The 16,784-nt window shown below is 64.6% G+C and overlaps 1 protein-coding gene across 1 annotated transcript; it reads left to right on the forward strand.

The window, feature by feature from the left end:
- The first annotated feature begins 9,608 nt into the window (after positions 1–9,608).
- ANKRD34A (ankyrin repeat domain 34A) lies at positions 9,609–11,530 on the forward strand. Its single transcript, XM_031611880.2, has one exon. The coding sequence runs from the start codon at positions 10,004–10,006 to the stop codon at positions 11,132–11,134; it is 1,131 nt and encodes a 376-aa protein (XP_031467740.1). The 5' UTR covers positions 9,609–10,003; the 3' UTR covers positions 11,135–11,530.
- Positions 11,531–16,784: the final 5,254 nt, after the last annotated feature.

The following is a 16,784-nucleotide window of genomic DNA, read 5'->3' on the forward strand; positions in this document are numbered from 1 at the left end:
GGGGTAGGGGGGACATATGGGGGATTTCTATGGGGAGATGGGGACATATGGGGCGCTTCTATGGGGTGATGGGGACATATGGGGCATCTCTATAGGGTGGAGGAGGCACATGAGGCTCGCCTATGGGGTAGGGGGGACATATGGGGGATTCCTATGGGGTCAGGAGAAAGATATAGAGGATTTCTATAGGGTAGGGGGGACATATGTGGCGCTTCTATGGGGTGATGGAGACATATGGGGCACCTCTATGGGGTGGAGGAGGGACACGAGGTACCCCTATGGGGTAGGAGGGACACATGGGGGATTCCTATGGGGTGGGTGAGGGACATATGGGGTGTCCTTACAGAGTTGGAAAGCATCTCTATGGGGTTGGGGGGAAATATGGGGCATCCCTATGGGGTAGGAAGAACATATGGGGGATCTCTATGGGGTGGGCCTCTGTGGGGGTGGGGGGGACATATGGGGTGTAATTATGGGGTGGGGGGGACGTATGGGACATCTCTATAGGGTGGAGGAGGCACATGAGGCTCGCCTATGGGGTAGGGGGGACATATGGGGGATTCCTATGGGGTCAGGGGGGACATATGGGGCACCTCTATGGGGTGGAGGAGGCACACGAGGCATCCCTATGGGGTAGGGGGGACATATGGGGGATTCCTATGGGGTCAGGGGGGACATATGGGGGATTTCTATGGGGAGATGGGGACATATGGGGCGCTTCTATGGGGTGATGGGGACACATGGGGCATCTCTATGGGGTGGAGGAGGCACACGAGGCATCCCTATGGGGTAGGGGGGACATATGGGGGATTCCTATGGGGTCAGGAGGAAGATATAGGGGATTTCTATGGGGTAGGGGGGACATATGGGGGATTTCTATGGAGAGATGGGGACCTATGGGGCGCTTCTATGGGGTGATGGGGACATATGGGGCATCTCTATAGGGTGGAGGAGGCACATGAGGCTCGCCTATGGGGTAGGGGGGACATATGGGGGATTCCTATGGGGTAGGGGGGACATATGGGGGATTCCTATGGGGTAGGGGGGACATATGGGGCACTTCTATGGGGTGATGGGGACATTTGGGACATCTCTATAGGGTGGAGGAGGCACATGAGGCATCCCTCTGGGGTAGGGGGGACATATGGGGGATTTCTATGGGGTGATGGGGACATATGGGGCACCTCTATGGGGTGGAGGAGGCACACGAGGCATCCCTTTGGGGTAGGGGGGACATATGGGGGATTCCTATGGGGTAGGGGGGACATATGGGGGATTCCTATGGGGTAGGGGGAACATATGGGGGATTACTATGGGGAGATGGGGACATATGGGGCGCTTCTATGGGGTGATGGGGACATATGGGGCATCTCTATAGGGTGGAGGAGGCACATGAGGTACCCCTATGGGGTAGGGGGAACATATGGGGGATCCCTAAGGGATCAGGAGGGACATATGGGGCATCCCTATGGGGTAGGAGGAACATATGGGGGATCCCTATGGGGTGGGCCTCTGTGGGGTAGGGGGGACATATGGGGCGTAATTATGGGGTGGGGGGGACGTATGGGGCATCTCTATAGGGTGGAGGAGGCACATGAGGCTCGCCTATGGGGTAGGGGGGACATATGGGGCGCTTCTATGGGGTGGAGGAGGCACACGAGGCATCCCTATGGGGTAGGGGGGACATATGGGGGATTCCTATGGGGTCAGGGGGGACATATGGGGGATTTCTATGGGGAGATGGGGACATATGGGGCGCTTCTATGGGGTGATGGGGACACATGGGGCATCTCTATGGGGTGGAGGAGGCACACGAGGCATCCCTATGGGGTAGGGGGGACATATGGGGGATTCCTATGGGGTCAGGAGGAAGATATAGGGGATTTCTATGGGGTAGGGGGGACATATGGGTGATTCCTATGGGGTGATGGGGACATATGGGGCACCTCTATGGGGTGGAGGAGGGACACGAGGTACCCCTATGGGGTAGGGGGGACACATGGGGGATTCCTATGGGGTCAGGGGGGACATATGGGGGATTCCTATGGGGTAGGGGGGACATATGGGGGATCTCTATGGGGTAGGGGGGACATATGGGGGATTCCTATGGGGTGGGTGAGGGACATATGGGGTGTCCTTACAGAGTTGGAAAGCATCTCTATGGGGTTGGGGGGAAATATGGGGCATCCCTATGGGGTAGGAAGAACATATGGGGGATCTCTATGGGGTGGGCCTCTGTGGGGGTGGGGGGGACATATGGGGTGTAATTATGGGGTGGGGGGGATGTATGGGGTGTAGTTATGGGGTGGGGGGGATGTATGGGGCATCTCCATAGGGTGGAGGAGGCACATGAGGCTCGCCTATGGGGTAGGGGGGACATATGGGGGATCTCTATGGGGTAGAGGGGACATATGGGGGATTCCTATGGGGTCAGGAGGAAGATATAGAGGATTTCTGTGGGGTAGGGGGGGCATATGGGGCATTTCTATGGGGTGATGGAGACATATGGGGCACCTCTATGGGGTAGGGGGGACATATGGGGGATTCCTATGGGGTAGGGGGAACATATGGGGGATTACTATGGGGAGATGGGGACATATGGGGCGCTTCTATGCGGTGATGGGGACATATGGGGCACCTCTATGGGGTGGAGGAGGGACACGAGGTACCCCTATGGGGTAGGGGGGACATATAGGGGATCCCTAAGGGATCAGGAGGGAAATATGGGGCATCCCTATGGGGTAGGAGGAACATATGGGGGATCCCTATGGGGTGGGCCTCTGTGGGGGTGGGGGGGACATATGGGGCGTAATTATGGGGTGGGGGGGACGTATGGGGCATCTCTATAGGGTGGAGGAGGCACACGAGGCATCCCTATGGGGTAGGGGGGACATATGGGGGATTCCTATGGGGTGGGAGCGGAGGATGTATGGATCCTTACAGAGTCGGAGGAACATATTGGGGCTCTTCTATGGGGTGAGGGGGGACATATGTGGCGCCCATATGGGGTAAGGGGGATCTATGGGGTGCCCCTATGGGGGGAGGGGGACGTATGAGGTGCCCCTATGGGGTGAGTGGGATCTATGGGGTGCACTTATGGGGTGAGGGGGAGGTATGGGGTGCCCCTATGTGGTGAGGGGGATCTATGGGGTGCTCCTATGGGGGAAAGGGATCTATGGGGTGCCCCTATGGGGTGAGGGGGATCTATGGGGTGCCCCCTATGGGGGGAAGGGATCTATGGGGTGCCCCTATGGGGTGAGGGGGATGGTATGGGGTGCTCCTATGGGGTGAGGGGGATCTATGGGGTGTCCCTATGGCGGGAGGGGGATTTATGGCATGCCCCTATGGAGTGAGGGGGATGTATGGGGTGCCCCGATGGGGTGGGGGGAATGTATGGGGTGCCCTTATGGGGTGAGGGGAATGTATGGGGTGCTCCTATGGGGTGAGTGGGATTTATGGGGTGCTCCTATGGGGTGAGGAGGATCTATGGGGTGTTCCTATGGGGTAAAGGAGACATATGGGGTGCAACTATGGGGTAAGCGGGATGCATGGGGTGCTCCTATGGGGTGAGCGGGATCTATGGGGTGTCCCTATGGGGTGAGGGGGATCTATGGGGTGCCCCCTATGGGGCGAGAGGGATGTATGGGGTGCCCTATGGGATGAGGGGGATCTATGGGGTGCCCCTATGGGGTGAGGGGGACATATGGGGTGTCCCTATGGGGTGAGGGGGATCTATGGGATGAGGGGGATCTATGGGGTGCCCATATGGGGGGAAGGGATCTATGGGGTGCCCCTATGGGGTGAGGGGGATGTATGGGGTGCCCCTATAGGGGAAGGGGAATCTATGGGGTGCCCCTATGGGGTGAGGGGGACACCTCTACGGGGGAGTAGGGCACATACGGGGCACCTCTATGGGATGGACGAGTCCTACGGGCGGGGGGGGGCGCACCCTTCCGGGGGAGAGGGAACACGTGGGGCCCCTCCGTGCGACACGGTGAGGACACGCGGGGCAGCCCTACGGGACGTGGGGGAGGGGGGAGAGGGGGTGACACCCCCGTGGGACGCGGAGCGCCCCCAGCCCGCTCCGGTACCTGCACCGCACATGCGCCGCCCGACCACGTGGTTCCGGTAACCGCAGCACGCATGCGCCGCCCGATCACGTGTTTCCGGACGAGTGCCCTGGGTCTGAAAGGGGCGGGGTCAGAGATCCTGCTGCGCGCTGATTGGTAGGAGGAGGAGCCAATCAGAAGGCGGGGCCAGGGGAAGGGCGGGGATGAATGGGGCGGGGCGGGGGTGAATGGGGCGGAGCGGGGATGAATGGGGCGGGGCGGGGATGAATGGGGCGGGGCGGGGATGAATGGGGCGGGGGTCGGGGAAGGTTTGGCGCTGGAGGATCCGGAGCGCTGAGCGTGGAGATGAGGGCTGAAGCGGGGTTGGATGGGCAGAGTAATAACGGCCCATTTCTCGTGCGATGCCCACATCGCTGCCCCCCAACCCCACCGCCCCATTGCCCCCAGCTCCCCCCACACTCACCAGACCATTGCCCCAACCCTCCTGAGTTATGCCCCCACCCCCACTGCCCCATTGTACCACTGTGCCGTGCCCCTCACCCCCACCACTCCACGACCCCCAGCCCCACTGCACTGAGCCCACAACCCCACCACCCCGTGACCCCAACCCAGACCCTCCATCCCTACCGCCCCATTGCCTCCAGCCGCATCGCGCTGTGTCCCCCTCCCCCCTCACCCCACGACCTCCAGCCGTGCAATGCTGTGCCCTCCATCCCCACCACTCCACGACCCCCAGCACCACTGAGCTGTGCCCCCCACCCCTGCTGCCCCATTGCCCCCAGCCCCACTGAGCTGTGCCCCCACCCCCACTGCCCCATCGCGCTGTGCCCCCCTCCCCCATCACCCCACGACCCCCATCCGTGCTATGCTGTGCCCTCCATCCCCACCACTCCATGACCCCCAGCCCCACTGAGCTGCGCCCCCCACACCCACCAGACCATTGCCCCCACCCTCCTGCGTTGTGCCCCCACCCCCACTGCCCCACTGCCCCACTGCCCCACTGTGCTGTGCCCCCACCCCCACCACTCCACGACCCCCAGCCCCACTGCACAGAGCCCACGACCCCCAACCCACCTCCATCCCCATCACCACTGAGTTGTGCCCCCCCCCCCCCGCTGCCCCATTGCCCCCAGCCCCGCTCTGCTGGGCTCCCCCCCCCCCCACGGCCCGCAGCCCCACAGCATCGCCCCCCCTCCTCCCCCCCCACACACCGCGGGGCGCTGCGGGTTCGCTGCCGCTCCCCCCGCCCTGTGATTCATCCCTCCCTCCCGCCGCCCGGAGCTGCCCAAAATAGCGATGCGGGGCGGGGGGGGGAACCCCGAATAACGTCCCCTGCTTCCCCCCTTCCTCCCCCCACCGGAGGCGGCGGCGAGCCGGGATGGTGGCCGCGGGGAAACGTCCCCCACAGCTGAGCATCGCGGACCCCGACGCTGCGCCGAGGGGCACCGCGCTCCGGTTGTCATGGTAACGGAGGGATGGAGGGATGGGGGGGGGACGGGGATGGGGTCGGGGGGGCTCCGGGAGCGGCTCCTAAGCCCCCTAACCGCCCCGCAGGGCTGCTGCCACCCGGCCCCACACAAACAGCCCCACACACGCAGCCTGGGCTCTCGCTGGGGGTCCGCCGGCACGCAGGGCTGTGAAATGGGGCGGGGGGTTGGGGGGGGACGGGCGGATTCGTCCCCACTCCCCATTCATTTCCCTGCTCCCCATTCATTTCCTCCATTCCCCGTTTATTTCCCCACTCAATTCCTCAATCCCAATCCATCTCCCCATTCATTTCCCCATCCATTTCCCCATTTCCTATTCATTTCCCCATTCATTCCCCATCCATTTCCCCTTTCATTTCCCCATCCATTCCCCCATTTCCTATTCATTTCCCCATTCATTCCTGCATCTATTTCCCCACTCCCATCCATTTCCTCGATCCCCATCCATTTCCCCATCCATTTCCCCATCCATTTCCCCATTTCCCAACGATGCTCCAGGAGTTGCAGTCGCCATGGGAACCATGCAGAGGGATGGGGGATATGGGGATACGGGGGGGGGGGCTGCAGGGTATTTGGGAGTATAGGGGGGAAGTATGGGGAGATTTGGGGGTCTAGGGGGGATGTGGGAGTATGGGGGGATTTGGGGGATGCGGAGGTATGGGGGGATATGTGGAAGTATGGGGGGATTTGGGGGTACAGTGAGGGATGTGGGTGTGGGGGGAACGTTGGGGGTATGGGAGGATTTGGGAGTATAGAGGGGGATATGGGGGGGTGGGGGTCGGGGGATGTGGAAGTATGGGGAGACTTGGGGGGTTTAGGGGAGATGTGGGATTTCGGGGGGATGGGGGGGGGATGTGTGGGTAGGATGGGTTGGGGTTACGGGGGGGGATGGGGGCTTTGGGGTCAGGATGATGGCTGGAGGGTTCCAGAGGGGGTGACTGGAAGTGGGGGGGGGCAGAGAGGAGGGAGGCAATTTGGGTGTATGGGTGGGGACACGGGGGGGGGGGGGCAGGGGACAGGTAAGAGAGGGGACAAGGAGGGAGGGAGGGAGAGAGGGATGGGCGGGAGGGGAAGGAAAACCGGGGGGGGGGAGGGCCTGCAGGTGGGGTTTGAGGTGCACAGCCACTCAGTGCCCACCCCCCCCCGTGTCCCATTGGTGTCACATCCATCCCACGTCCCCTCTGTGTCCCACTGATGTCCCCCCTCACCCATCCCACTGCTGCCACATCCCCTCAGTGTCCCCCCCATGTTCCATCAGAGCCACATCCATTCAATGTCCCCTCCCTGTGTCCCACTGATGTCCCCCCCACGTCCCACTGATGCCAAACCCTCCATTCAATGTCTCCTCTCCATTCTCCATCAGTGCCACATCTCCACAGTGTCCCCCCTCCACGTCCCACTGATGCCACATCCCCCCAGTGTCCCCTCTCCACGTCCCATCAGTGCCACATCCATTCCATGTCCTCTCCACATCCCACTGATGCCACATCCATCCCACGTCCCCTCTGTGTCCCACTGGTGCCAAGCCCTCCATTCAGCGTCTCCTCTCCATTTTCCATCAGTGTCACATCCCCCCAGTGTCCCCTCTCCAAGTTCCATCAGTGCCACATCCATTCCCTGTCCTCTCCGTGTCCCACTGATGCCACATCCATCCCACATCCCCTCTGTGTCCCACTGATGTCCCCCCCATGTCCCACTGATGCCACATCCCCTCGGTGTCCCCTCCACCTTCCATCAGAGCCACATCCATTCAGTGTCCCCTCCCTGTGTCCCATTGATGCCACATCCATCCCACGTCCCCTCTGTGTCCCACAGATGTCCCCCCTACATCCCACTGATGTCACATCCATTCAGCCTCCTCTCCCCATGTCCCACTGATGCTGCATCCATTCCATGTCCCATTGATGTCCCCCCCCACGTCCCACTGCTGCCACATCCCCCCGGTGTCCCCTCTCCACGTCCCATCAGTGCCACATCCATTCCATGTCCTCTCCACACCCCATTGATGCCACATCCATCCCACGTCCTTTCTGTGTCCCATTGATGTCCCCCCCCCATGTCCCACTGCTGCCACATCCTCTTGGTGTCCCCCCCACGTTCCATCAGAGCCACATCCATTCAGTGTCCCTCCTTGTGTCCCACTGATGCCACATCCATCCCACGTCCCCTCTGTGTCCCACTGATGTCCCCCCCATGTCCCACTGCTGCCACATCCCCTCGGTGTCCCCTCCACCTTCCATCAGAGCCACATCCATTCAGTGTCCCCTCCCTGTGTCCCATTGATGCCACATCCATCCCACATCCCCTCTTTGTCCCACTGATGTCCCCCCTCACGTCCCACTGCTGCCACATCCCCTCGGTGTCCCCCCCATGTTCCATCTGAGCCACATCCATTCAGTGTCCCCTCCCTGTGTCCCATTGATGCCACATCCATCCCATGTCCCCTCTGTGTTCCACTGATGTCCCTCCCCCCCATATCCCACTGCTTCCACATCCCCTCCGTGTCTCCTCCACGTCCCACTGATGCCACATCCATCCCACGTCCCCTCTGTGTCCCACTGATGTCCCCCCCCATGTCCCACTGATGCCAAACCCTCCATTCAACGTCTCCTCTCCATTCTCCATCAGTGCCACATCTCCAGTGTCCCCCCTCCACGTCCCACTGCTGCCACATCCCCTCTGTGTCCCCTCTACCTTCCATCAGAGCCACATCCCCCCAGTGTCCCCTCCCTGTGTCCCATTGGTGTCACCTCCATCCCACGTCCCCTCTGTGTCCCACTGATGTCCCCCCCACGTCCCACTGATGCCAAACCCTCCATTCAACGTCTCCTCTCCACATTCCATCAGTGCCACATCCATTCCCTGTCCTCTCTGTGTCCCATTGATGCCACATCCATCCCACGTCCCCTCTGTGTCCCACTGATGTCCCCCCCCACATCCCACTGCTGCCACATCCCCTCAGTGTCCCCTCCACCTTCCATCAGTGCCACATCCATTCAGCCTCCTCTCCCCATATCCCACTGATGCCACCTCCATCCCACGTCCCCTCTGTGTCCCACTGACGTCCCCCCCGCACCCCACTGATGCCAAACCCTCTCTGTGTCCCACTGCAGTGAACCCGTGACCCTCAGGACCCGCAGCGTCTGCGCCCAACCCCGAGATCAGCATCTCTGTGCTCTGTGAGCAGCGCTGTGCCGCCAGCCGTGGGTCCCTGTGGCTGCGGGTCGGTGCTGCCGTGGGTCGGTGCTGCCGTGGGTCGGTGGTGCTGAGGGTCGGTGCTGCCGTGGGTCGGTGGTGCTGAGGGTCGGTGGTGCTGTGGGTCGGTGGTGCTGAGGGTTGGTGTTGCTGTGGGTCGGCGCTGCCGTGGGTCGGCGCTGCTGTGGGTCGGTGGTGCTGAGGGTTGGCAGTGCTGTGGGTCGGCGCTGCTGTGGGTCGGTGGTGCTGTGGGTCAGTGGTGCTGTGGGTCAGTGGTGCTGTGGGTCGGTGGTGCTGAGGGTCGGTGGTGCTGAGGGTTGGCAGTGCTGTGGGTCGGCGCTGCTGTGGGTTGGTGGTGCTGAGGGTCGGCGCTGCTGTGGGTCGGTGGTGCTGTGGGTCAGTGGTGCTGTGGGTCAGTGGTGCTGTGGGTCGGTGGTGCTGAGGGTTGGTGTTGCTGTGGGTCGGCGCTGCCGTGGGTCGGCGCTGCTGTGGGTCGGTGGTGCTGAGGGTTGGCAGTGCTGTGGGTCGGCGCTGCTGTGGGTCGGTGGTGCTGCTGTGGGTCAGTGCTGCCGTGGATCGGTGGTGCTGAGGGTTGGTGTTGCTGTGGGTCGGCGCTGCCGTGGGTCGGTGCTGCTGTGGGTTGGTGCTGCCATAGGTTGTTGTTGCTGTGGGTTGATTGTGCCATGGGCTGGTGGTGCTGAGGGTTGGTGCTGAGGGTTGGTGGTGCTGAGGGTTGGTGGTGCTGTGGGTCGGTGCTGCCGTGGGTCGGTGGTGCCATAGGTTGTTGTTGCTGTGGGTTGATCGTGCCGTGGGTCGATGAAGCTGTGGGTTGGTGGTGCTGAGGGTTGGTGGTGCTGTGGGTCAGTGCTGCTGTGGGTCGGTGCTGCCATAGGTTGTTGTTGCTGTGGGTTGATCGTGCCGTGGGTTGGTGGAGCTGTGGGTCGGTGGTGCCGTGGGTCGGTGCTGCTGTGGGTCGGTGGTGCTGAGGGTTGATCATAACATGGGTTGGTGTTGCTGAGGGTCGGTGCTGCTGTGGATTTGCGTTGCCGTGGGTCTGCGTTGCTGCGGGTCGGTGGTGCCGTGGATTCGTGGTGCCGCGGGTTCGTGGTGCCGCGGCTCGGCGTAACCGCGGGTCGGTGGTGCCGTGGGTTCGTGGTGCTGTGGGTTCGTGGTGCCGTGGGTTCGTGGTGCTGTGGGTTCGTGGTGCCGCGGCTCGGCGTAGCCGCGGGTCACCCCGGCGCCGCTCGGCCCATGGTTCCGTCGGAGGTCCCGGCGCTGCAGCGCGCGGTGACGGCGGGCAGAGCGCGGCTGGCGCGGCTGCTGCTGGAGGGCGGCGCGTACATCAACGAGGGCGACGCGCGGGGCCGCACGGCGCTGATGGCCGCGTGTCGGACGCGCTACGCCGACCCCGCGGAGCGGACGCGGATGGTTCGCTTCCTCCTGCGGCGCGGAGCCGACCCCGACATCGCCGACGCGGCCGGCATGACGGCGCTGATGCACGCCTGCGCCGAGCGAGCCGGGGCCGCCGTGGCCGCCGCGCTGCTGGAGCACGGAGCCGACCCCAGCGCCAGGGATTTCGGCGGCGGCTCGGCGCTGCTGTACGCCGCGCAGCGCGGGGATCGCCAGACGCTGCAGGCGCTGCTGGACGCGTGCGAGGCGAGAGGACGCGAAGTCATCATCATCACCACCGCCACGTCGCCGTCGGGCACCAAAACCACGCGGCAGTACCTGCACGCGGCCCCGCCGTCCCCGGCGTCGTCGGCGTCGTCGTCTCCCGCCCCGTGCGCGTCGCCGTCCGAAGTGGAGCTGCGCGCCGTCGCCGCGTCGCCCGCCGGCGGAGAAACGGAACGCGAGGAGCGCGTCTTCCGCTTCCCGCCCGCCGTCGCTCCGCCGTCGACGGGCGACGCCGCCGCCCCGCCGCCCGGAGCCCGACGGCGGCCGCCGCGGCGCCTCGACTCGGAGCCGGCGGGGAGCCCCGCCGAGGGGGCGGCGGAGGGGACGGAGGGGCCGCGGCGGCACAGCGCGGAGGGCCGCGACGCCGACGGGACGGGATCCCCGCCCGGCGAACCCCGGGTGTCCCCGCCGTCCCCGTCGCCGCCGTCGCTCCGCGGGCCCCGACGTGCGGTGCCGCCCCGCCCCGAATCCCCTCCCGCTCCGCGCCGCCGCGCTCCCGGCTTGTTGCGGCGCCGCGGGTCCGGGCCGCTGCTCCTGGAGCCCCCCGGGGCGGGCAGAGCCCCGCCGACGGCACCGCTGCTGCCCCCCCTGCTCGACCCCCCTCCTCCGGGACCTCCGTCGCCCAAAGGCCGCCGTCAGCTGCTGCGCCGCCACTCCGTGCAGAACGAACAGATGTGGCACGGCGCCGACGGCGGGGGGAGGCCGTGAGGGAAACACGGGGACACCGAAGTGACACCGCGGGAACCACGCGGAGACCCCAACAGAACCCACAGAGACCCCAACGAAACCCCACAGAGACTCCAATAGAACACAGAGACCCCAACAAACCCCACAGAGACCCCAACAGAACCCCACAGAGACTCCAATAGAACACAGAGACCCCAACAAACCCCACAGAGACCCCAACAGAACCCAAAGAGACCCCACGTTCGACCTCATGAGGACCCCATAACGACCCCACGGGATCCCCGCAGTGACCCCACAACATCCCCACGGGGACCCCACGGTTGACCTCATAAGGACCCCATAAGGACCCCCCGGGGACCCCATAACGTCCACACGGGGTCCCCGCAGCGACCCCACAACATCCCCACGGGGACCCCACAGTGATGCTGCCATCATCCTACAGCGACCCCACGGGGACCCCATAATGACTCCACGGAGTCCCCGCAGTGACCCCACAGTTGACCCCATGAGGACCCCATAACGACCCCACCGGGTCCCCGCCGTAACCCCACAACATCCCCACGGGGACCCCACGGTTGACCTCATGAGGACCCCAAAACGACCCTACGGGGTCCCCGCAGTGACCCCACAATATCCCCACGGGGACTCCACGGTTGACCTCATGAGGACCCCATAACGACCCCACGGGGACCCCATAACGACCCCACGGAGTCCCCACAGTGACCCCACAACATCCCCACGGGAACCCCACGGTTGACCTCATGAGGGCCCCATAACGACCCCATGGGGACCCCAAAATGACCCTACGGGGTCCCCGCAGCGACCCCACAATATCCCCACGGGGACCCCACAGTGATGCCAGCATCATCCTACAGCGACCCCACGGGGACCCCATAATGACTCCACGGAGTCCCCGCAGTGACCCCACGGTTGACTTCATGAGGACCCCAAAAAGCCCCCACGGGGACCCCATAACGACCCCATGGGGTCCCCGCAGTGACCCCACAACATCCCCACGGGGACCCCACGGTTGACCTCATGAGGACCCCAAAACGACCCCACGGGGACCTCATAACGACCCCACGGGGACCCCATAACGACCCCACGGAGTCCCCGCAGCGACCCCACAATATCCCCACGGGGACCCCACAGTGATGCCAGCATCATCCTACAGCGACCCCACGGGGACCCCATAATGACTCCACGGAGTCCCCGCAGTGACCCCACGGTTGACCCCATGAGGACCCCAAAACGACCCCATGGGGACCCCATAACGACCCCATGGTGTCCCCGCAGTGACCCCACAACATCCCCACAGCGACCCCACAGTGATGCTGCCATCATCCTACAGCGACCCCACGGGGACCCAATAACGACCCCACGGGTCCCCGCAGTGACCCTACAACATCCCCACGGGCGCAGCGACCCCACAACATCCCCACGGGGACCCTACGGTTGACTTCATGAGGACCCCAAAACGACCCCACGGGGACCCCAGAATGACCCCACGGAGTCCCCGCAGTGACCCCACGGTTGACCTCATGAGGACCCCATAACGACCCCACGGGGACCCCAAAACGACCCCACGGCGATCCCACGGGTGATTTTCGCCCCGCAGCGGCCCCGTTTTGGGGTCACGGCGCGACCCACAGCGCCCCCTGTCGGTACGGCGGCGCGGGGCTGTGGGGGGGCAAACGCGGGGGGGTCCGGCGGTGACACGGGTGGGGGGGGCGGGGGGGGACAGCGGCGGCGTTACGGGAATAAAGGAGCGTTGGGACCGCACGGCTGTGGGGCGTCACCTCGGGGGCCACGTTTGGGGGGTGGCACCGCATCCAGGGGGTGGCACCCGTGGGTGCTGGCACATCTGGGGGTGGCACATCCGGGGGGGTGTCACGTATGGGGGGGGGGGGCGGCACCCGTGGGTGCTGTCACCTCGGCGGGGTGTCGTGTGTGGGTGCTGTCACCTGCGGGTGATGCCACATTGTGTGCTGGCACCCCTGGGTGCCACTCACCCGGTGTGGGAGGGGGGAAAGGGGGGAGGATGTGGGGGGGTCCCGACCCCACGGCTTGAATGGAGCGGTGGCAAAGGGCTGCGTGCCCACAGACCCCCCCAGCACCACCCCATCTCTGCAGGGGGGCAGCGGGGTCTCAGGGCACCCCAAGGGGGACCCCGTTCCTATGGGGCAGAGGGGCACGGAGTGGGGCTGCAGCGGGGCATGCAGGGGGCATGTGGCAGGGCATGCAGCAGGGCATGCAGGGGGGATGCAGGGGGGCATCCAGCAGGGCATGCAGGGGGCATGTAGCAGGGCATGAAGCAGGGCATGCAGCAGGGTATGCAGGGGGCATGCAGCAGGGTATGCAGGGGGCATGTAGCAGGGCATCCAGCAGGGCATGCAGCAGGGCATGTAGCAGGGCATGCAGGGGGGCATGCAGCAGGGCATCCAGCAGGGCATGCAGCAGGGCATGCAGCAGGGCATCCAGCAGGGCATGCAGCAGGGCATGCAGGGGGGCATGTAGCAGGGCATGCAGCAGGGCATCCAGCAGGGCATGTAGCAGGGCATGCAGCAGGGCATGCAGCAGGGCATGCAGGGGGCGTGTAGCAGGGCATCCAGCAGGGCATGCAGCAGGGCATGCAGGGGGCATGCAGGGGGGCATCCAGCAGGGCATGCAGGGGGGCATGCAGCAGGGCATGCAGCAGGGGGCATGCAGGGGGGCATGCAGCAGGGCATGCAGCAGGGCATGCAGCAGGGGGCATGCAGGGGGGCATGCAGCAGGGCATGCAGCAGGGCATGCAGCAGGGCATGCAGCAGGGGGCATGCAGCAGGGCATGCAGCAGGGGGCATGCAGGGGGCATGCAGCAGGGCATGCAGTAGGGCATGTAGCAGGGCATGCAGGGGGCATGTAGCAGGGCATGCAGCAGGGCATGCAGGGGGGCATGCAGCAGGGCATGCAGCAGGCATCCAGCAGGGCATGCAGTGGGGCATGTAGCAGGACACGCAGGGGGGCATGTAGCAGGGCATGCAGCAGGGGGCATGCAGCAGGGCATGTAGCAGGGCATGCAGCAGGGCATGCAGCAGGGCATCCAGCAGGGCATGCAGCAGGGCATGCAGCAGGGCATGCAGCGGGCCCTGCAGCAGGGCTGGCAGTGAGGCCCTGCAGTGAGGCTGCGCTCTGCAGGCAGCAGTGTCTGCAGTGGGCGCTGCGGGAGCATTGCAGAGCGGTACTGCAGCGCGGCCCGGCTGCGAGGGGGGGGCGGGGGGGGGGGATGCTGTGGGGGGCCGTTATGGGGCACCGCTATGGGATGCTGATAATGGGGAACTGCCATGGGGCAGTGGGGGGCCATGGGGGGCTGCCGTGGGGCACCGCTGTGGGGCACTGCTGGGGCTGGAGGGGCTGCTATGGGGTACTGCTATGGGGCACTGCTATGGGGCACTGCCATGGGGCATCGCTATGGGGCACTGCTGGGGCTGGAGGGGCTGCTATGGGGCACTGCTATGGAGCACTGCTATGGGGCACTGCCGTGGGGCGATGCTATGGGGCACTGCTGGGGCTGGAGAGGCTGCTATGGGGCACTGCTATGGGGCATTATTATAGGGCACTGGCATAGGGGACACTGCTAGGGCTGGGGGCACTGCCATAGGGCATTGCTATGGGGCTGGAGGGGCTGCTATGGGGCACTGCTAGGGCTGGGGGCATTGCCATGGGGCTGGAGGGGCCGGAGGGGCTGCTATGGGGCACTGCCATGGGGTGTTGCTATGGGGCACTGCCACGGAGGGCACTGCCATGGGGTATTGCTATGGGGCACTGCCATGGGGCATTGCTATGGGGCACTGCCATGGGGTGTTGCTATGGGGCACTGCCATGGGGGGGCACTGCCATGGGGTATTGCTATGGGGCATTGCTATGGGGCACTGCCATGGGGTGTTGCTATGGGGCACTGCCATGGGGGGCACTGCCATGGGGCATTATTATAGGGCACTGCCATAGGGAACACTGCTTGGGCTGGGGGCACTGCTATGGGGCACTGCCATGGGGCACTGCCATGGGGCATTGCTATGGGGCACTGCTGGGGCTGGAGGGGCTGCTATGGGGCACTGCTATGGGGGGCACTGCTATGGGGCATTATTATAGGGCACTGGCATAGGGGACACTGCTAGGGCTGGGGGCGCTGCCGTGGGGCACTGTTATGGGGCACTGCCATGGGGCATTGCTATGGGGCATTGCTATGGGGGGAGCTGCCATGGGACATTGCTATGGGGCACTGCTATGGGGCACTGCTGGGGCTGGAGGGTTGCTATGGGGCACTGCTATGGGGCACTGCCACGGGGCATTGCTTTGGGGCATTGCTATGGGGCACTGCTGTGGGGTGGGGGCACTGCCATAGGGCACTGCTGGGGCTGCCGTGGGGAATTGCTGTGGGGCATTGCTATGGGGCACTGCCATAGGGACACTTTGGGGGCTGGGGGCACTTCTGTGGGGCACTGCTGGTAAGGGGGCACCGCCATCGTGCGCTGCTATGAGGCATTGCTGGGGCTGAGGGCATTGCTATGGGGCACTGCTATGGGGCACTGCCACAGGGAATCGCTTCGGGGCATTGCTATGGGGCACTGCTATGGGGCACTGCTGTGGGGTACTCCTGGGGCTGGGGGCACTGCCATAGGGCACTGCTGGGGCTGCTGTGGGGAATTGCTGTGGGGCATTGCTATGGGGCACTGCCACGGGGCCCTGCTGGGGCCAGAGGGGATGTTATGGGGCACTGATATGGGGCACTGCTGGGGCTGGAGGGGCTGCTATGGGGCACTGCTATGGGGTACCGCTATGGGGCACTGCTATGGGGCACTGCTATGGGGCATTGCTGGGGCTGCTGTTGGGTGCTGCCATGGGGGACACTGCTGGGGCTGAGGGCATTGCTATGGGGCACTGCCATGGGGCACTGCTGGGGCCGGAGGGGATGCTATGGGGCACTGCTATGGGACACTGCCAAGGGGGGCACTGCCATGGGGCACTGCTATGGGGCACCGCTATGGGGCACTGCTATGGGGCACTGCTATGGGGCACTGCTATGGGGCACTGCTGGGGCTGCTGTTGGGTGCTGCCATGGGGGACACTGCTGGGGCTGAGGGCATTGCTATGGGGCACTGCTATGGGGCACTGCCATAGGGGGCACTGCCATGGGGCATTGCTATGGGGCACTGCTATGGGGCACTGCTGGGCTGGGGGGGGTAGGGAGGGGACAGAGCCGGGGGGGGGGCAGTACTGGGAACGGGGACACTGCGGCGGGTGGCACTGCCACGGGGTGGGGATGGGGCGCATCCTTCCTATGTGACACCAGGAGGGGACCCCGATGTGATGAGAGGGGACGTCCCTGCAGGGACACGAGGAGGAGGAGGAGGAGGAGGAGGAGGAGGAGGAGGAGGAGGAGGAAGGACGCTCTGCTCCCACACAGCCATGGTGGTGGGATGGGGCCCAGGGCAATGCGAGGGCTGAGCTGCCAGCCTGGCTGTCCTCGATGTGGGTCCTGGAGGTCCCAGCCTGGTGTGTCCACCCCAAAGGTCCCAATGCAGTGGTGAGGAGGTGGTCCTGAGGGTCCCAGCCTGGTGTGATGTCCCCAAAGGTCCCGACGTGGTGGTGAAGGTGGTCCTGAGGGTCCCAACCTGCTGTGGTCTCCCCA

Source organism: Phasianus colchicus, chromosome 30 (assembly GCF_987193195.1).
Source record: "Phasianus colchicus chromosome 30, bPhaCol1.hap1.1, whole genome shotgun sequence".
NCBI lineage: Eukaryota > Metazoa > Chordata > Aves > Galliformes > Phasianidae > Phasianus > Phasianus colchicus.